Source organism: Raphanus sativus, chromosome 4 (assembly GCF_000801105.2).
Source record: "Raphanus sativus cultivar WK10039 chromosome 4, ASM80110v3, whole genome shotgun sequence".
Classification (NCBI taxonomy): Eukaryota; Viridiplantae; Streptophyta; class Magnoliopsida; order Brassicales; family Brassicaceae; genus Raphanus; species Raphanus sativus.
Window position 1 is genome coordinate 35,117,817 of NC_079514.1, and position 21,281 is coordinate 35,139,097.

The 21,281-nt window shown below is 31.5% G+C and overlaps 3 protein-coding genes across 5 annotated transcripts; all 3 read left to right on the forward strand.

Annotated features, from left to right (window-relative positions):
* Positions 1-8,415: 8,415 nt before the first annotated feature.
* Positions 8,416-11,694, forward strand: LOC108848265 (endoribonuclease YBEY, chloroplastic). 2 transcript variants are annotated; one of them, XR_008945291.1, is made up of 13 exons: positions 8,416-8,927; positions 8,996-9,247; positions 9,342-9,437; positions 9,631-9,808; positions 9,882-9,950; positions 10,034-10,134; positions 10,249-10,341; positions 10,430-10,501; positions 10,629-10,748; positions 10,837-10,887; positions 10,978-11,166; positions 11,314-11,535; positions 11,659-11,694. XR_008945291.1 is itself a non-coding variant. In XM_018621585.2 (12 exons), exons 1-12 carry the CDS (start codon positions 8,493-8,495, stop codon positions 11,479-11,481), a joined length of 1,824 nt encoding a protein of 607 aa, XP_018477087.2. In that variant the 5' UTR covers positions 8,416-8,492; the 3' UTR covers positions 11,482-11,694. The 2 variants fall into 2 exon arrangements, 1 of the variants encoding a protein (XP_018477087.2); XM_018621585.2 differs by having other exon boundaries at positions 11,314-11,694.
* Positions 11,695-12,774: 1,080 nt separating this feature from the next.
* Positions 12,775-13,535, forward strand: LOC108852620 (oleosin Ara h 15.0101). The gene has a single exon (XM_018626118.2). It carries the CDS (start codon positions 12,876-12,878, stop codon positions 13,311-13,313), a length of 438 nt encoding a protein of 145 aa, XP_018481620.1. The 5' UTR covers positions 12,775-12,875; the 3' UTR covers positions 13,314-13,535.
* A 1,140-nt stretch (positions 13,536-14,675) lies between these two features.
* On the forward strand, positions 14,676-18,079 carry LOC108851980 (probable cyclic nucleotide-gated ion channel 12). Of its 2 annotated transcripts, none has more exons than XM_057008633.1 (8): positions 14,676-14,922; positions 15,111-15,543; positions 15,685-15,888; positions 16,001-16,302; positions 16,382-16,493; positions 16,769-17,005; positions 17,084-17,478; positions 17,569-18,079. In XM_057008633.1, the coding sequence occupies exons 2-8, from the start codon at positions 15,127-15,129 to the stop codon at positions 17,849-17,851; spliced, it is 1,950 nt and encodes a 649-aa protein (XP_056864613.1). In that variant the 5' UTR covers positions 14,676-14,922; positions 15,111-15,126; the 3' UTR covers positions 17,852-18,079. The 2 variants fall into 2 exon arrangements, with proteins under 2 accessions (XP_056864613.1, XP_018480963.1); XM_018625461.2 differs by having other exon boundaries at positions 14,676-14,864; positions 17,569-18,078.
* Positions 18,080-21,281: the final 3,202 nt, after the last annotated feature.

Below are 21,281 nucleotides of genomic sequence, written 5' to 3' on the forward strand. Positions count from 1 at the left end.
TATATTGTAGTTTTAAATAATTTTAAGTTTGTCTAATTCTATATTGTGTAGTTTAATATAATTGTGAGTTTCTCAGTTTCGTAGTATAGATGTAGGGTGAAAACAATAATCTAATATTAACCAATACAATTTAAACTAACATAACTGAAGTCTTCATTATGATATTAATAAAATAGTTATAATTTATACAACAGATAAACAAAAATATTTATGAGAAAAAAACTAACAAAGATTAACCGTGCTGATATATAAATGTTTTATATTTGGTTAAATAATTTAAATGAAATTGTACTAATCCAAAAAAAATAGTTTCAAATTTTTTTATTAATAAAATAGTATTTTGAATGTATATGCAAAAGGTTCAATACGAAAATGACTAATGTGGTTTTTATAAAGGTAAATGCTTACAATGTTTCTGTTTTATACTTATTCACAATATAAATATTATGGCCCATAAAGTAAAATTTTATTGTAAATATCTATGTTTTGATATGTAATTAATAAGCTGTAACAGCAATTGTCCAAGAAAAAATTAAAGATGTTATATTTTATTTCCTTTTCTATGCTATATATATAAGAAAATATATTCTAGTTATTGAATATCTACGGTAAATCCGTCCCTTTAAATTATAGAATGTTTTATGTTATCTATCTTATTAAAAGAGAAGTACCCATTTAAAAATACCCCTTAATTTTCACTTTTATTTACACTTCATGCCACTGTAGTATTAATTAAGCTTCCTATTTTTATGCTTGTCTTTTTCACTTTAGTTAATGTGTTTTCCAAAATTAAATTTAAATTAAATACACAGTTAAATAATACTTTCTATTTTAATGCTTTATCTTTTCCACTTAGATTAATGTATTTTCCAAAATTAAATTTGAATTAAATACACTTCATTAACTTCTCTATTAACTCAAAGTCAAATTCAAAAAAAAAATTACATTTTTATTGGACAAACAATTTATTAAAATTATAATATCAATTTTTCATTTAACGAATCTGAACGAAAAAATATTACCAAATTTGAACCGAAATTATATAATATCCAAACCGACTTACCATTTTGGTATCTACAGAACCATAACAAACCTGATCCGAACGAAATATTTGGATATTCGAATGTATTTAAATCATATTTATATACTTCAATATGTTAGCTATTTTTAGAGTTAATATCCAAGATATAATCTATTTTAAAGTTGTTTAAAATATTTGAATATAAAAAATAGTCAAAAGTAAACATCTAAAGTAGATCAATAATCAAAACACCATAAATATTTAAAATATATATTTATTCTCCATCTAAATATTCAAGTTAAACCTATTTAAACTTTTTAATTTAGATACTTTGGCTTACATTACTCAAATTTACATGTTATATTATTTTTATTTTTAAATTTAGAGAAATTTAAAGATATATAAATTTTAAAAATTTAAAAATAGTTTAAATGGGTTATCAAACCCGCAAAGATCTGAACCAAACCGGAACCAAAATTTATAAATACATGAATGGAGCTAAAATCTTTAAACTCGAAAATCTTTAAACTCGAAAATCTCAAACCCGAATAGATTTTAACCGAATTCGAGTGGGTACCCAAATACCTATCCCTAACTTAGTCAATATAAAACGATCAAATATTATAAATATACTATTTATACCCGTGCGATCGCACGGGTCAAGATCTAGTACTTATATTATTTGAGTATCAAGAAATATATATTCTGATATTTGTATCCAGCAATTTAAAATTTAAAGTTAATCAATAACTGGTTAAAGACTTGTTAATGACTCGGATGTATAATATAATGCAAAAAATTATAGTTGTTTATGAATAGATGTATAATATAATGTACAAAAGTATAATATAGTATAGAAAAAATCATAGTTGTTTACGAACAAATGTATAATATAATGTCCAGAATTATAATATAATGTATAATGTATGCAAAAAAATTATAGTTGTTTACGAATAGATGTATAACATAATGTCTAGAAGTATAATATAATGAACAAAAATAATAGTTGTTTACGAATAGATTTTAAAGTTGTATTCCCATTCGATGTATAATAATAGAGAGAATGGGTTTTTTTGTTTACGAATAGATGTATAATATAATGTATAGTGTCAATAGAGTTAAATTATTATACATCGAGTGTAAGATGCCATATAGTTGGTTGATATTTAGTTATTTAAGGAAAGATTTAAATGAAAGGTTAAGGTATAAATAATAATGTGATGTCTAACTTAAAATTCCACCTAGAGGAAGTTGTAATGTTTCTGTTTTAATAAGATAGATACAATCACAATAAAAAGCGTCAATTCAGTTTGATCAAAAAATTAGGGGTACATTTAATGTAAATAAAAGTCCATAAAAATACGACAACTAAAACTTGTTAAGTTATTTAATATTTAAACTTTTTTGCTACACGATTTAATATCCAAACTAAATTTATTTTATTTTAATATCTATACTTTTAAAACTAAACTTATTTTTATATCCATATTATGCTAATTTTATACAAAATATTAGTAAATTTCAAAAAAAAATTATGAAATCTTTAAAATTCGAAAATCTATAAAATGTAAAATTTTACTTTAAATATTAAGAAAAAAAAATTAAATTTTGGATAATATTTTAAAAATTTAAAAATTAATTAAAAATAAATAAATCATTTTTACACTTCAAAAAGAAAATTAAATTTGAATCTAAACTAATATTATCAAAAAATTAAGATTGTCCAACATTTAGTTACTTTTATTCTTACAAGTTAAAATAAAATTTGAAATTTTGAAAAAAAAAGTTTTTTTAATTTTTGATATTTTAAAGTTCTGTTTGAAACTTATTATTAAAATGACTAAAATAATGGACTTATTTGTATAATAGCTATTTTTGGAAGAAATTAAGTAAGTGGCAATGATTTTGACATAATGTAGTGTTTAACATTTAGACCATTAATTATCCGGTTTTGTCCCTACATGTAAAAGGTTTCCAGTTGCAAGTTGCAAATGAAAGAATAGGTGACGTCGTTTTTTTGGTGACGTAATGACAATCACATATTGATATATAGCATAGTACAAAGCATTATTAAAATAGAATAGCACAATATATATTGTTCAAATTTTAAAATATACTATGAATGCAGGGGAAAGAGGTAATGCTACCCAAAATTAACCCAAACCTTCTATAAATTAAATCCAAAACACTAATCAATAAATCCTAAAAAAATATAAACCCTAATCAAAATATCAAAATATGCAAATAGTATATGTTATGAAGTATTATAAGAATATAAACCTTAAATCCAAATACAATTGAACAAAACAAAATAGTATATATTTTAGATTAAACTAAACCCTAAACTTGAATTTCCTAAACCCAAACCCAAATGTAAAATATTTTAGATTAAACTAAAATTCGAAAATAGTATACAATATTTTCTACTATTAACTATACTATATGAAATAGAAAGGAAAAAGATTTGATAGCGAAATACATATGTTTGACTAAAATAGTATCTGTTGGTGAAATTATGAAAAATATTTTATATTTAAGATTAAACTAAACCCTAAGCTTGAATTCCTAAACCCAAACCTAAATATAAAATATTTTAGATTAAACTAAAATTTGAAATTAATATATAATATTTTCTACTATAAACTATACTACATGAAATGGAAAGGAAAAAGACTTGATAGAGAAATACATGTGTGACAAAAATAGTGATAACGTCGATACCTGTAAATGTGAACAACAGTAAATTGATCTGTTCAACACAAACACAAAGTAAGGCGTCCGAGCCACATCCGTTCTTCCCGCATATAGACTAATTGTGATAAATATGTGTTCTATTCCAAATATCACCAAACAGTTGAACACTTTTGTGTATGATATAAGTTAACTGAATTGGCCTTGAAAGGTGAATATAATGAACTTTAGATATCTATCTATAATTACATAGTATGCTGAGTTTAACAGATTGTTTAATAGAATAGAACATGATTAAAAAGAAACTGTTCATCTTCTAATTAATTTTAGATCTTCCACGGCGATAAAATATAAGTATATCTTGCGACATCAGTGGAGATAGTATATGTAATCGATTAGTAAAACGAAGAGGTTAGGACAATTGAGGAAAATCTAGCCGCGTCACCGTTTACGTTGTCGGTGATTTCATAGATTTAGATGCGGCGAAGTTTTCCGTCATTAGTCAAGCGAATCTTTACAGACGGACATCTCCTCGCCAAAGCTACTCCGGGAATAAATCACACAGTGGATCAATATTAAGAAAGAAAACACTCACTTTCGACAAAATATCAACAAAAATTATTTTCATAAGTTAGGTGAATCTTAAAAAACCACGTTCTTCTTTTACATTCACTAATTATTAATTAGTTTTTTTTCTTTGCAGGTTTTACCGGTTGGAATAAAGGGTACTATGGCAATATTATAGGAAAGACACAAATTGTATTGGTGTATTAGGGAAATTGGTCATCTAGTGAATTATGCTTTTTTTTAACGCTATCTCATATAATTTCCCTAAAATAATTAGTTTGTGTATTAAATAGGATAACAAAAAATGAGTATTATAAAAATTAACGAAATTCAGTTGAATTGTTTTTATAGAATTTGTTTTTGATCTTAATATTTAAAGTAAAATTTTAAAATTCGCAAATCTATAAAATTTAGAATTTTACTTTAAACATTAACGAAATTTAGTTGATTTTTTTTTATATTAATAATTTTCCCCCGGGAACTCTTTTTCTTCAACAAAAAAGAGCTTTTGTTTGGAAAGTACAGTATAACCTCTTTAAATTAATAATCTATAAATTAATATAATTTCATAGTCCTAAGTTGATTTTTTGTTCAATTAATATTTCGATAAATTAATAATCTTTATAAATTAATAAAAAATATTTTGGTGTAGTACAACATTATTAATTTATAGAGGTTTCACTGTACTAATATAGGTTACAGACTTGCAAGTCTTCGTTCACACCAAATAACTAATATTATAAAAAAAAATTACCCAACATTTAGTTACTTTCATTTTTACAAGTTAAATTTGAAAATCTGAAAATTTGAAATTTTTTCTTTCTAATTTTTGATATTTTTAATTCTGTTTGAAACTTACTACTAAAATTTGCATACTTTAGATATTGAAATAAGCACAATTTTAAAAATAAATGTACTAAAATAAATAAAAATAATTAATTTTTGTATTAAACCAGATACAAAATTTTAAGTACTAGAAACATTAACGAAATTTAGTTGAATAATTTTTATAGAATTTCTCTTTGATCTAATAATAAATAATTTTCCTCCGAGAATTCATTTTCTTAATAAAAAAATTATTTTGTGTTTGGTAAGTCACTAATAGACATGACCGAATCTCGGTACAGCCAAATGAAATACTGGCCTTGATCTTCATTTTTTTTTTGAAGTTTAACGTAGAAACTAGATCTTGACCCGTGCGACTGCACGGGTATTAATTTTCAGTTTTAGTTTTTTTTATACTAAATAATATATTTATAATATTTAATCGTTTTATATTGACTAAGTTAGGGGTGGGTATTTGGGTATCCACTCGAATTCGGTTAAAATCTATTCGGATTTGAGTTTTTTGAATTTAAAGATTCTACCTCTATTCGGGTATTTATAAACTTTGGTTCCGGTTTGATTCAGATCTTTGCGGGTTTGATAACCCGTTTAAACTATTTTTGAATTTTCAAAATTTATATATCTTTAAATTTCCCTAAATCTAAAAATAAAAATAATATAACATGTAAATTTGAGTAATGTAAGCCAAAGTACCTAAATTAAAAATTAAAATAGGTTTAACTTGAATATTTGGATGAAGAATAAATATATATTTTAAATATTTTTGGAGTTTTGATTATTGTTTATCTACTTTAAAATGTTTACTTTTGATTATTTTTTATATTTCAAATATTTTAACCAACTTAAAATAGCTTATATCTTGGATATTAATTCGAAAAATAGCTAACATATTGAAGTATATAAATATGATTTAAATACATTTGAATATCCGAAATATTTCGTTCGGATGAATTTTGGTTATGGTTCTCTAGATACCAAAATGGTAAAACCGTTTGGATATTATCTAGTTTCGGTTCAAATATGCTAATACTTTTTCGTTCAAATTTTTTAAATGAAGAGTTGATATTATAATTTCCAGAATCGTTTGTCTAAAAAAAATGTATTTTTTTTGAATTTGACATTGATTTAATGGAGAAGTTAATGAAGTGTATTTAATTTAAATTTAATTTGGAAAACACATTAATTGAAGTGGAAAAGACAGCATTAAAATAAAAAATATTTTTTAATGTCAGTGGCATACCATTGTAAATAAAAGTGAAAACTAAGGAGTATTTTATATACGTACTTCTCTTTTAATAATATAGATAAACCTCTAAACATTAATATAAGCCTCCAAATTTTAGAATTCTTAAGAAATGTTTTGAGCACTAAAATTTTAGATCCAACCCTACTAATAGAGGTTACAGACTTACAAGTCTTCTGTTCACACCAAATAACCAAAACAGACATCAAATCTTTGATATAATTTTTTTTTGAATGTCTGTAATTAATAAATCGAAACAAAGATTTGGGTCCTTTGGGATGCAAACTCATAAAAACTACTTGCATAAGGAAAATGAACGTAATATTATACAAATCACAATTTGGGTTTCATCAAATGGTTCTTTGTGTTAGAGTTCTTTGAGAGTCAAAAATATTGGGTGAAGCCTGGATTTGGGAGTTTTTGTGATAGGGCCCACTCCAATAATCGATATTTCACCGAAAGAGGAATTAGCGGGTAGTTGTGCCAATTTCAAATATGGGAAGACAAGAAAAGGGAAGGCGGGAGGGGGCTACCAGAGTACCAGATCAAGAATTTAAGAGAATCTGAATCCCATCTCTATTATTAAGAGAAAAGTACCCAGTAAAAAATACCTCAAAGTTTTTTATTTACACTTCCATGTTTTAATAAATTACATTTTAAAATTATTATCTTTTATAGTTACATTAATGTGTTTTCCTTAAAAATATATCTTACTATTGCTGTCTTTTCTGTTTATAAATGCATTTTCCTTAACTTTATTTTACCAAAAAGGTAATAATGATTTTCTAACCTTTCTAAACAAATAAATTCAATAAATTCAAAATCCCAACAAGAAAATCATTTTAGTTCATGCGTACATAATCAACAAAAAATATTTATTATAGCAATACGATGTAAAAACTAAAATACCAAAACAATTGTAATATTACCTATTATTAAATCATCTAATTTGTTTTCAAATTAATTTTTCCTTTGCCTCGTGGATCAAAAATTAAATAACATAACTAAAAAAAATCCAAAAAAAACAAGTAGAGTTATCAACCAGGTCAACCAGTCGTTGAACAAGTAGTCAGATTTCAGAATTTAACGGTTTTACGGGTTTTATTAAGTTCTTATATAATGTTTTTTTTCTAAAACTCAAACTAGAGTACATATAGGTCATTGGATTGATCGGTTTAACTTCAGATCAAAATCGAGTTAAAAAATACTGATTATATTACAACAACTGTGTAATACAATAATAACATTTAGTATAAATAAAATTAAAAATTGAATATTTATATCCGCGCGGTTGTGCAGATCAGAATCTAATATATATTAATTGAGAAGCATTGATGATAAAAAAACATTAAAACATTTTCTTGTAGTCACATGTCATCACGACGAAAATCTTTAGAAAAATAAGTTAGTTAAGTTGGTTCATCTAAATATATATTATACTTTTTATTAAACTACCTATCAAACATATTAGTATTCTCCAATATTTTTTTAAATAAAATCTACCGAATTAACTATTATGATTAACATATATATGACAGTTAACAATTCTGAATAATAAATATTTGATAACATTTTTTGTATTATCTTTACTTTTTGTTTAATTTTATACTATTAAACCAAATTAAACAATCACATTCATTATGCAATAAAAATAATATTTTCTTATATTTTATATTTTAAATTTTCTAAAACGATTATAAATTACTAAAAATGTTAAAAGTCCCACATTAATTTTTTTTATCAATAGTTTAACTTTTTTTTTATAACAATACATAAATGGTCATGAATATAAAATCTCATTTAATATATATATTCCACATTAATTTTTTATCAATAGTTTAACTTTTTTATAACAATACATAAATGGCCATGAATATAAAGTCTCATTTAATATATATATCCGAATATTGCTGTCCGAAAACGAATAACGAATATCCAATCAATAATCGAATAAAAAAAGTTAAGACTATCACCTAGCTTTGTTTGGTTCATTATTCATGATAAAATTCAATTCGGTTTAAATTCGAATAACCACGGCTCGAATCGGTTTGTTAGTCTCCACACATTTAGCAAAATTAGAGACTTGCAAGGAAGGACGCCTCCCTCGTATCTCTGTCCTCCTCCATGCTCTCTCGTCTCTACCCAATCCTCCGCCATAACCGCCTCTCCTCCCCAGAAGCGCGTGAAATGACACGCGCCGCTCTTCACCACCACGCCCGTCTCCTCCATCCCCAGCTAGCCCGTTCTTCCCCGAGAATCGCTCTCGCCACCACCGCAACACCGAATCGTCTCAATGTCACTTCCTCACTATCATCATCATCCTCCTCCTCGGATTTCTCTTCCATGTTCAGCCGGAGGTTCCACGCCCTACGCAATATCGGAGGAGGAGGAGACTGGAGGCTCCCAAAGCCAGCGGCCGCGGGGGGTCGCGTGTTCGCGGAGAGGAGGAGAGAGTACAGGAAGATGAGGAAGAGAGCGCCTAAGAGGAAGCAGGAGCTGGAGCTTAGCGTCAGCATCTGCATCGAAGAGCAGCTTCCTGATGATGATACCGAGATTCAGGTCAGCTTCTCTCTAATCTATTCGATGCTAATTAAGATTTAGCTTATTATATAATCTTTCTTTTGTAGAATATTGCGGAGATGCTTCGTGTCAATGTTCCAATGGCGATGAAGCTGGCTTTCAACGGTTTGAAAGATTCAAAGTACAAAACGAGAGAAACTGATATAGAAGACGTTGGCGGGTTTGAAACCGTTGAGTTATCTGTGATGCTTTGCAACGATGAGTTCATCTGTAAACTCAACAAAGAGTGGAGGGGTGAAGATCATCCTACCGATGTGCTTTCCATGTCACAGCATGTCCCTGAGCTCAAGCTTCCTGTTGTAAGTGTGTGTGTGAGAGAGAGAGATGTTATTTTTCATTCACTCAGTAATATGTATGGCTAAAACTTAATCTATTTCATTGTTGGTGGTGTAGCTTATGATGGGAGATATCGTCATTTCTGTTGAGACCGCTGCAAGGCAGGCTGCTGAGAGAGGTCACTCTCTTCTTGATGAGATTCGCATTCTTGTGGTATGTTCCACAATATATAAGCGAAAATGTGAATTACTAAGAGTTTTGTTTGGATAAATTAGATTCCTTTTCTTAGAACTTTGTTATTCCATTAAGCTAAACCATGTAAGGGAAGGATCCGTTTGTTATATATTCTTGATGTGATTTGTGTTGCAGCCTCCGTTTGCTGATACATTTATGTTTTGTCTTGAAGATACATGGGATGTTACACCTACTGGGGTTTGATCATGAGCTCAGCGACGAGGCTGAGAAAGAAATGGAGGAGGAAGAGGAGTTGCTGCTAAAGAGCCTTGGGTGGAAAGGGAAAGGACTCATTCAGAGTGCATATGACATTGAGAAAACAGCTAATCCTCTGCCGGAGAAAGCAGATGGTAATTTTCCACCATTTACATTTCCTCCTGGTTACTGTAAATATATTGTTTGTGCTAAGACTAGTGTTAAAAGACAGGAAGAAAGGGGACGGCCTAAGATTCTACAGACCCAAGTTCTCCTTTATATTCTGTGATATGGATGGTGAGGTTACCCTATTCAACAGTCCGTAGTTGTTTCCTTTTGGCTTTCTTCTCTATCTTATTGGATCATAATGTGAGTGCTAGGCACACTGCTTAACAGCAAAAGTCAGATTTCAGAAGCTAATGCGAAAGCTTTAAAAGAAGCCACGCTGAGGGGGCTTAAAGTCGTGATAGCTACGGGGAAGGTGAGAAGAGTACAGTCTATCCATCCAATAACGTCTTCCCCTAATTTTCTGTTACTTGTTCTCCTTCTGTATGTTTTGGAGATGGATATGGCTGACATCATTTATTTGTCACAGTCCCGCCCAGGTGCACTCAAAATCTTGAAAATGGCTGATCTAGCTGGACGCAATGGCATTGTTTCAGAGTCCTCCCCAGGCGTATTCGTTCAGGTTTCTTATTTTCCTTAACCAGAGACTTGCACCTTTCTAATTGTATGTCTGATTTTTTATAGCTCACTGAAACTCTGTTTGATTACAGGGATTACTTGTTTATGGTAGACAGGGGAAAGAAGTGTATAGAGGAAACTTGGACCGAGATGTCTGCAGAGAGGTAATCCACTAATGATTTATACTATTACATATTTAATCCTGGAACTCAGTCTCCTTACATTGCGATTGAATGACCGAGAGAGAGATACTATTTCCGATATTTAGAAATGTTGATTTCTAATATGCAGACGTGTCTTTATTCTCTCGAGCATGGGATTCCTCTCATTGCATTCAGCCAGGATCGCTGCTTGACGTTATTTGACCATCCTCTTGTCGACTCTCTTCACACAACTTACAATGAGCCAAAGGTAGGTTTCTTGAAAACAGTTCCCTTCTAGTTTGATTTCTCTTAACGGGTTCTTACACAATCTCTACATTTGTTTTTTTGGTTAACAGGCAGAGATCATATCGTCGGTTGATCAACTTATAGCTGAAGCTGACATTCAGGTAAGGTTCTTACTTGCAGACGTGTCTTTTGCTTTCTTGCATCTGTATTAGCCTATGTACTGAAGTTCGGTTGTCTTTGTGTATCCGAAGAAAGTGATATTTATGGACACCACCGAGGGGGTCTCATCTGTTATCCGTCCTTATTGGTCAGAAGCAACGGGAGACCGTGCCAGTGTCGTTCAAGCTCAATCAGACATGTTAGAAATCGTCCCACCAGGAACCTCCAAAGGCAACGGTGTAAAAATGCTACTCAATCATTTGGGCGCTTCACCGAGTGAGGTAAAAATATAGCTTCTTCTTACTCGATCATTTATAGTAACTCAAGTAGAGGTAGGCATAGTCAAACTGAACTGAATCTTATTCAAAACGAACAAAGCTGAAGTTTCTTTTCGATGATTGATGAGGCAAATGGGATTATTGTATCAGATAATGGCGATAGGGGACGGGGAAAACGACATAGAGATGCTGGAACTAGCGTCGTTCGGAGTCGCTATGAGCAACGGTGCAGAAAAGACAAAGGCCGTGGCTGATGTGATCGGTGTGAGCAACGACGAAGACGGGGTTGCTGATGCCATATACCGATACGCTTTCTGAGTCTACACTCGACTCAAGCTTTACTACAAGAGATGCCAAAGTTTCCTTGTTGAGGTTAACTAGATTATTCTTCTTTGATCAAAAAAAAAAGTTAGACATTATTCTTCTTAGAGATAAAAGAAAATATTGTTCAATTCTTATATCATTCACCTTTTGAAGGAAAATTATTTGTGGCAGACTTGTTATATCAAGCAATTTATTCGAGTGTGACTATGACTACGAGCAAAGATAAAAGCTGGCATTTGTATGAATTGGTCAAAGGCAACAACTAAACATCGAACAAAAGCTGGTGTTAAAACTTAACTGTTCTTATCTACATGGATGGTTCAACCTCTGTAGATGCTCGAAAGATCTGTGTGACAATCCACGGGTGCTCCAGAAGCTTGTGCAAGGCCAAAAGTTGCGTAGACTCCTTAACAAGCATTTGTTTAGATCAGAAACTTCAGAACTCACTCTTTACTGTACATGAGCTAAAGAGAGATTTTACGAGAGAAATGGGAATAGTAATCTGGCTAATCAAGTCTTTTGCAGATGAAAAGACAAAGGGTGTAGGAGGGAATTTGAGATCGACTTGCACGATCTTGTAGCATTTGTAGAACAAAGAGTGTTCATGAATCATAACATCGTAGTAATGCCATCATGATCTAAAGTGAAGTGTTTGTTACTTTCAGTATGTGTCTAAATTCTCCCCTGCCTCAAAAGGAGGGATACCGTAAAAGAACTCATAACAGAGAACTCCAAGACTCCACATATACACACTAGCATAGTGTTCTACGCTTTCCACTGTAAATCCACAAGCCGAAGAGTCCAGGTTAGCTATCACTAGTGATTCTGAATTACTGCAACCGAGTAGTGTTAATATATTTACTTGTGTTTCTAAAAATATTATGAAATAAACTAATCTTGACTCAACCTATTCATATGTAAAAATTGTTAGGGATAAAATAGGATCAGGACTAAAATAAAATTGGGTCTAATATTTATAGAGTCGGGCTAGGCTTAAAAACTATAATACAGTATCTCTACATATAATCTTTAACCTGGATTATCCCTTCTTCAAATGCCTGTATGATATTTGTAAGACATACAGTAACGACAAGCCCAGCTAATAGCCCAATTGCTTTCAAGAACGTTGATTTAATTCGAAACCCAGTAAAGCACGTGTCGGTACCTCGTCAAGGTAAACTCCATGCAGAGCTGACAACACCCCGCGTGACACTCTTCTCTATCGCCTAACTGTCCACTTCACACGCGCACATATCCCGCATCATCGTTCGCCAAGCGTCTCCTTTTACTTCCCCTATTATATATCCTTCAGTTCACAAATCACAAAATAGCATAAAAAAAGAACACTAAAATTTCCGAAGAAAGAAACAAACAGAAAAAAAGAGAATATGGCGGATCTTCAACAACATCAGCAACCAATGACGAGAAATCTCCACGACTCCCCTTCATCACCATCGACAAGACAAACCGTGAGATTCCTAACGGCAGCGACGATCGGCATGTCACTGCTGGTGCTCTCGGGACTGACGCTCACCGGAACCGTGATCGGTCTAATCGTAGCGACGCCGTTGATGGTGCTTTTCAGCCCCGTGCTCGTGCCTGCGGTGATAACGATGTGCGTTTTGACGGCGGGATTCTTATTTTCCGGTGGTTGTGGGGTGGCAGCAGCGACGGCTTTGTCGTGGATCTACAGGTACGTTACCGGAAAGCATCCCATGGGAGCGGATAAAGTGGATTACGCGAGGATGATGATTTCGGAGAAGGCTAAAGAGTTAGGACATTATGCTCAGCCGCAAACAGACCAAACCACAACAGCTCCTTATTAGTCAATAAATGCTATATGTGGATCTATGCAATTTCTAATTTCTGTTCATTTTTGGATTTCATTGTCTCAGCTCGCCACCTTTAGTTATGTTTATGTTTTAAATTTTCCTTCGAATGTGTTTTTTTCTTCTTCTTGTATTTGGCCTACGTACTGGGAATTAGATACAAGCCAGATTTTGATCAAAAAAAAAAAAAGATACAAGCCAGATTTTTGATTTACGTCATTTCTATTGTTAATATCTAAAAAAGTTCTGATTAATTAAATAATTAGACTAACTATTTAAATAATAAAATAGATTCTATAAGTTATTAGAGTAAAAGCCTAAGTGAGTGAAGACAAGCCGAAAATCCTTGTTTTCATGGCATGAAAAATTCATATAAATATGATTATAATGGTAGGGTAACCAAGGTGCGGTTTGATGCAGCCAAAACCTTATCTTTATGAATTCACAATCATTTCGGTCCTGCTGACAACTTAAATCTCTTCTCCTTTCTTTAGTTTCTTGTTCAATAAAGCTCAATGAGCTATTTCTATGTTTGTATTATCCCAAAAAGTAATGGTTTATATAGTTTTGAGAATCATTTTGGTCCAAGAAAGAATTTCCAATTTTTTTAATAATATAAACCCACTATTTTTTTTGGTCTCAATATATTGCTATCTATGTTTCCGAACAACATTGTACTTTTTTTATACAATTATCCATATTTTCAAATAATTTCCAAATATATTTCATTTTTAATAATATAGATGAAAATTTCCAAATATATTTCATTTTTAATAATATAGATATACATAAATCTGTGTAATTTTGGTTTTATCAAAAATTGTATAACTAATTAATTTTTCATTATTTTATTTATAATTAGATATATTAGTTTTAAATTTTAATTTAGTGATATTTTTTGATAAAAATTATTTTTTAAAAATATTTGTGTATTTGAATAAAACATCATGTAATATGAAAAGGAGGGAGGGAGTAAGAGTTTATGGATGATATGATTGTTTTATGGATTGGTCACTTTCACTGACATTACATTTCCGTACAGGTTATTAGTTTAGGATTTCCGCTTACGAAAAGACACGAGTCATCTTTGATTAGTTAAACCCATGTGCTAATCCATATCCTTAAACTTGAAGATGAACAAGATTAATAAAACCGCCCATATGCTAATCCAATTCAAAACTAAAAGATAAGCAAGGACCATGTATTAAGCCATTTAAAGATTTAACAAAACTTGATTTCAACCAATCATAATAAATGAAAATTCTTAATTAATATATAGAATTGATGGCTAATCAAAACGAATATATATATTGACTTATTGAGTTGGTTCACGTTTGCCCATGTATTAAGCCATTCAGTTTGACTTTCTTGTTTTCTTAATAGAGATGTTGAAAATTATGCATTCTCCTCCTCCCCAGTTGATTGCTGCTTTGAAAATTCTCTGAAGAAGAAGATTGAGAACGGTTTGAACACTAATCCATTTTCCAACCACCGAAGGAGGAATTATGCATCCTCCTTGATCCTCCTCATCCATTTTCTGACGTCCAGGTTTCATTTTCTCCATATATCTGATCGACCTTAATCGAGAGTATTCGAACTAGTTAAGGTAGAGAGACGAAGGAGTTTGACTTTATTTTGAAAGTCATAAAACTCTGTTTTCTTTAAACTAAGTCATAAAACTCTGTTGCAAAGTGATTTCTAGTTTATTTTTCATTTTCTTGGACTTCATTTCCTTCTAAGGCCTCTCTCAGTAATCAAAAAACTATATACATATTTATCACCTTGTTGGTGCAGGTTTGATAGCTGGAAAATGGAAAGATCTTCAACGATGCAATCTATACATGAGAATTTCAAGAATGTTAGAGGACAGTTAAAGAAGGTTTACAGAACTATAAAAACTCTTGAAAACTGGAGGAAGGCAATCCTATTAGTCTGCGTTGTCGCATTGGGTGTTGATCCTTTGTTTCTCTTCATCCCCGTGATTGATTCTCCTAACTTCTGCTTCACCTTCGACAAGAAGCTTGCAGCAGCAGTTTCTGTCATTCGCACCTTTATCGACACGTTCTATGTGATTCACATCATTTTTAATTTCATCACCGAGTTCATAGCCCCTCGTTCTCAAGTGTCTTTACGAGGCGAGTTAATCGTGCATTCTAAGGCTATTAGGAAAAGACTATTCTTCTTTCACTTCATTGTTGATATTTGTTCTGTTATCCCCATCCCTCAGGTGTGTGTGTTCACTTCCTTTCTCCATTATGATATAGAAGGATATACAATATTTGTTATTAATATCTATAATATTCTATATCCTTCTATACATGAAATATGTTTTTTTTTTAATTGTGATATTAAGTGAAAATTCTTCTAGGTTGTGGTTCTCATTCTTATTCACCGGTCTGACTCGCTTGTGTCACAAGAAATACTGAAATGGATTATACTTACTCAATATATACCAAGAATCATCCGTATCTACCCGCTTTTAAAAGAGGTGACAAGAGCCTCTGGAACAATAGCAGAAACAAAGTGGGTTGGTGCTGCTTTCAACCTTTTCCTCTACATGTTGCACAGTCATGTACGTCTCTTCTCTTCCTTGCTCCCACTGCTTTTTTTTCTTTTCTTTTTTTTTTTTAATGAAGCAACAAAAATTGTTACAATTGTGATATATGCATATATGACGTGGTCAGGTGTTTGGGGCTTTCTGGTACGTGAGTTCAGTAGAAAAGAAAAACAAATGTTGGCGTCTAGAGTGTGCTAAGATATCCGGATGCAATCTCACTCGTCAGTATTGTGCACGAGGTCGTGAAAACAACGGTCCTTATCTGAACACTACATGCCCATTAATCGAACCAGACCAAATCATAGGGTCTACAGTCTTCAACTTTGGTATGTACACTGATGCATTGAGGTCAGGGATCGTAGAGTCAAAGCCAAGGGATTTTCCGAGGAAGTTCTTTTACTGCTTTTGGTGGGGTCTTCGAAATATTAGGTTTGTAAAATTCAAACCATCTCTTGTGAAGATCTGAAAGTTCATAATAGCTTAACATTGCTCTTTAAAACTTTTGCAGTGCTTTAGGACAAAACCTACAGACAAGCAACTCTGTAGGGGATATCGTTTTTGCTATTATAATCTGCGTCTCTGGTTTACTGTTGTTTGCTGTACTCATTGGAAACATTCAGGTAAAAACGAATATAGCATATTTATATATATGCATACTTTTTTTGATCAAGGTGTATTCCAACCGATAATGTACGCCGCTAATCTAGACCCACTTCGATGGGAACCAGCTAGTCTAGACCCACTTCGATGGGAATCAGAATACACCGGGTTATTGAAAACAAAAAGATGTATATATATAAATATATATATATGTATATATATATATATATATATATTATATATATTATCTCATAGAGCTGATGCTTAGAAGATTCTTCTTTTTCGGTGATCATAGAAGTATTTACAATCAACTACAATAAGATTAGATGAAATGGAGGAGAAGAAGAGAGACACTGAAAAATGGATGTCAAATCGGATGCTACCAGAGTACTTGAAGGAACGCATTAGGAGATATGAGAACTACAAATGGCGAAAAACTAGAGGCATTGAAGAGGAAGCTCTTCTTCATAGCCTTCCTAAAGACCTCAGGCTCGAAACCAAACGCCATCTTTACCTTACTCTCTTAAACAGTGTAAGCTCCATTTTTATTGTTAGATTGATATGTGACTTTCTTATAGTTGTTAACTTTTATAGTTTTTTGACTTTTCAGGTTCCGTGGCTCAACATGATGGACGATAGTTGGTTGCTAGAAGTACTGTGCGACCGCGTGAAGTCAGTGTTCTACTCAGCTAATAGCTACATAGTGAAAGAGGGTGACCCTGTTGCGGAGATGCTGATTATAACGAAAGGCAACTTGAAAAGTATGATCGGGTCTAGTGATATAAGTGGCTACTACGATGCATCTTACCTCCAAGCAGGTGACATATGTGGAGATCTTCTCTTTTGGGTTCTTGATCCACATTCTTCTTCTACCCTCCCCACATCAGACAGAACAGTATTGACTCTGACGGATGTTGAAGGCTTCATTCTCTTGCATGATGATCTTAAGTTTGTAGCTTCTCATTTCAATCGCTTTCACAGCAGTAGACTCAGACACATGTTCAGGCAAGGCTGCACAACCAATATATCACTTCAGGTTTTTATTACTTTGTTACTACCTTCAAAGTGAGCATGTAATTCCCTTTCTTTTTTCAGGTTTTATTCAGCGCATTGGCGATTATGGGCGGCATGCTTCATACAGGCAGCATGGAGGGAACATTACAAAAGGAAGCGTTCTAGGATTTTACATGCAAAAAGTGACTATAATCATATCCCACAAGGCACACATCTCAATCTTGGAGCAGCTCTCTATGTGTCGAGATTTGTAACCAAAGCACTGCGAAATCGACAGAAAAATGCAGCAAATTGTTCCATATCTCCACATAGGTTACCCCCAATACCTCATAAACCAGCTGATCCCGAGTTTTCAAAGAATTAATCAAAATGTATACTTCAAAGCAAATGATAATAGAGTAGTGTATGATAGGGCATGAGTGAGCGAGCTTACACACATTAGTTATGTGGTCGTCTGATTTTTTGGTAAGGAAAACTTGTGGACAGGCAATGGAAATGTGAACATATGTTTTCGGTATTAATTAGTTACTAGATTTTGATCCGCGCTTTCGAAGCGCGGGTTATTATTTTTCACTTTTATAAAATATATTATTTGTTTGTAATTATTGAATTTATTTATTTTAATATTTTTTTTAATAAATTCGACACATAGAGTATCTCTGATAAACTATGTATTTCTCTAGTTTTGTTTTATTCGCTCTTCAATCAACATATTTATTTGGCTTATTGTTAAAATAAATGATTATAGACTTTGATCTCTGCACCTCCGCGGATGTATATTTTTAAAAATATGATGATATTTGTTTTTCAAGTAATTATTAAGGTTTGGAAAATGAATCTGAGGAACAGAACTGATACCAATCCGTAAATATAGTACCAAACATGAACATAAATTGATTAAATATTCGAATTATTCAAAATTTTGTTAGTTAGAGAACCGAATCGGATCCGAACCGAAATATTCGTGTACCTGAATTTATCTAAAAATAGATTTATATACTTATATATTAATTATTTTTATATTTAACGTATATAAAACATCAAGAATGATAATTTTAAATTGGTTTAAAATACTTGAAAATATATATAGATAGTCAAAAACAAATATCTGAAATAGTTAAAGTATACTCAAATCACCAAAAATACTTAAAATAATTATTGATTCCGTATCCAAAATTTTAAATCAACCCAATTGATATGTTAAGCTTAGGTATTCTCACATATGTTATTTAAATTTATATGTAATATATTACTTTATTTATAGATTTTGAGAAATTTAAAATATATAGTGATTTAAAACTTTAAAAATAATTTAAATAGGTTATCCAAACCCAAACTAAACCCGCAAAGATCCGAATCAAACTCAAACAAAAATTTAGAAACATCCTAATAGGACTAAAATCTTTGACCTCGAAAACCCGAAACGCAAACCAATCAGAACCAAACCCGTATGGATGTCTGAAAACCCATCCTTAGTCATTATTATATATCATATAATTTCATCATATAATTAATCGTATTTTGTATGTACCATCATATAAATAATCATATAATTAATAGTATTTAATACGTATCATCATATAAATAATTACATATATTATATTTTAAAATTTTAATATGAAATATAAAAAACCATAATTTGAGTTGGTATTTCAAATTGGGCTTTGTATTGTATTTTTCTTATATATATTGACAACATTCTTTTATAATGGACTTAATGACTTAAGCCCATTAATTTTTCTGTTTAATACTACTATCTTTGTTTCCAAACAAAATTATTATTTTTAAAGACTACAATCCATGTTTCCAAACACACCAATTTTTTAAAAAACTCTTATCCAAGTATTCAAACACACCGAAATTGTACTTCAGCTTTAATAAGATAGAAGGTTATCCAAACCCAAACTAAACCCGCAAAGATCCGAATCAAACTCAAACAAAAATTTAGAAACATCCTAATAGGACTAAAATCTTTGACCTCGAAAACCCGAAACGCAAACCAATCAGAACCAAACCCGTATGGATGTCTGAAACCCATCCTTAGTCATTATTATATATCATATAATTTCATCATATAATTAATCGTATTTTGTATGTACCATCATATAAATAATCATATAATTAATAGTATTTAATACGTATCATCATATAAATAATTACATATATTATATTTTAAAATTTTAATATGAAATATAAAAAACCATAATTTGAGTTGGTATTTCAAATTGGGCTTTGTATTGTATTTTTCTTATATATATTGACAACATTCTTTTATAATGGACTTAATGACTTAAGCCCATTAATTTTTCTGTTTAATACTACTATCTTTGTTTCCAAACAAAATTATTATTTTTAAAGACTACAATCCATGTTTCCAAACACACCAATTTTTTAAAAAACTCTTATCCAAGTATTCAAACACACCGAAATTGTACTTCAGCTTTAATAAGATAGATGTGGTCATTTCTGTTAAACGGTATTTCCAAAATCTGAAATTAGCTACCAACAGGTCCCTTGATTCACAATCCCTAAAGATTTGGCACCACACCAACACTTTTACTCTTATCTCTTCGAATAAACCTAAAAGAAAGATAGATTAGTAATTTAGATCACACAGTGAGGACAGGTTCGAACAACCCGAAAACTCATCTCAAACCATATAACATAGCAAATACAAGGCATATGATAATATCACTTGGCACGTCAAACAAGACTTCCTAGACCTTCTAGCTAGACTTACTATCCGCTCATGTCCCTCTAGCCTACACACTACATGCGGGGATCTCGCACTGGTCCACTCCGCACTACAAGCCACTTGTGCCCAGACTCAACATCCACACAACCACTAATCACCTCATCCACGTTATTCATCCTTGCATTACAATAGAAAGATGAAATCCACAACCGATCCTCACATTTTCCTTCGACAACATAGATCCGGATCTAGAATAAAGAGAAAGAGGCAGCCACACAACCACAAATCTGCACTCTTACACTTAACATAAGATGTGAAAAAGGATTAGAGATCAGAACTGTCGCATCCAGTGACAAACCATCGCGAGGACGAAGGACAAAAGGCATCAAAGGCTTATCTTATGATTGTAGACAAATCGTACAAACGACATCAATCAGGGGGTGCAACGGATGATGAAACAGAGCGATCAACGGCGGAGATCGATGAGACATGAATAAGAGCAACTGTTTGCAGCTCATTTAGAATTAGTCGAATACCATTTAATTTCCGGCAATCTGCTCATTATCCTGATAGGATCTTTATCTCTCTACTATTTTGTTTTCAAACCTAAAACCTACCGTATCCTAATGGTTAAAAGTTTAAAGACTTCTACGTCGAGGTCTAGACATCCAGTATTGTCTCTTAATTATAATATCATAATAAACCCTAACTTTAGGCTACTTGAAGCTTTAGTATGTGGAGGGTATGTCGCAGCTACACCCGCGTTTGATCACAACACTATTCCGATGAACACAGCGGTACAAACAACACCGGGGACTCCTAATAAATTAACTGCAGCGACACGTTTTCAGTTTTCAACTTTATTATTTGCCATCGTTAACGTTCAAAAATTATACATTTTGTGCAAACTTCTATATATATGTTCAAAAGCAACAGTTTAAAGTTCACACCATATTATTCTAATCAGAGTCCGCATTCAAAAAAAAAATACAAATCAAATTTTGCAATATTTACCATTCATTAATTATTATTTTTTTAACTTTGATTAGTTATGTTATTATAACAACGATTAAAAATATTATATAGACGGTTTTACAGC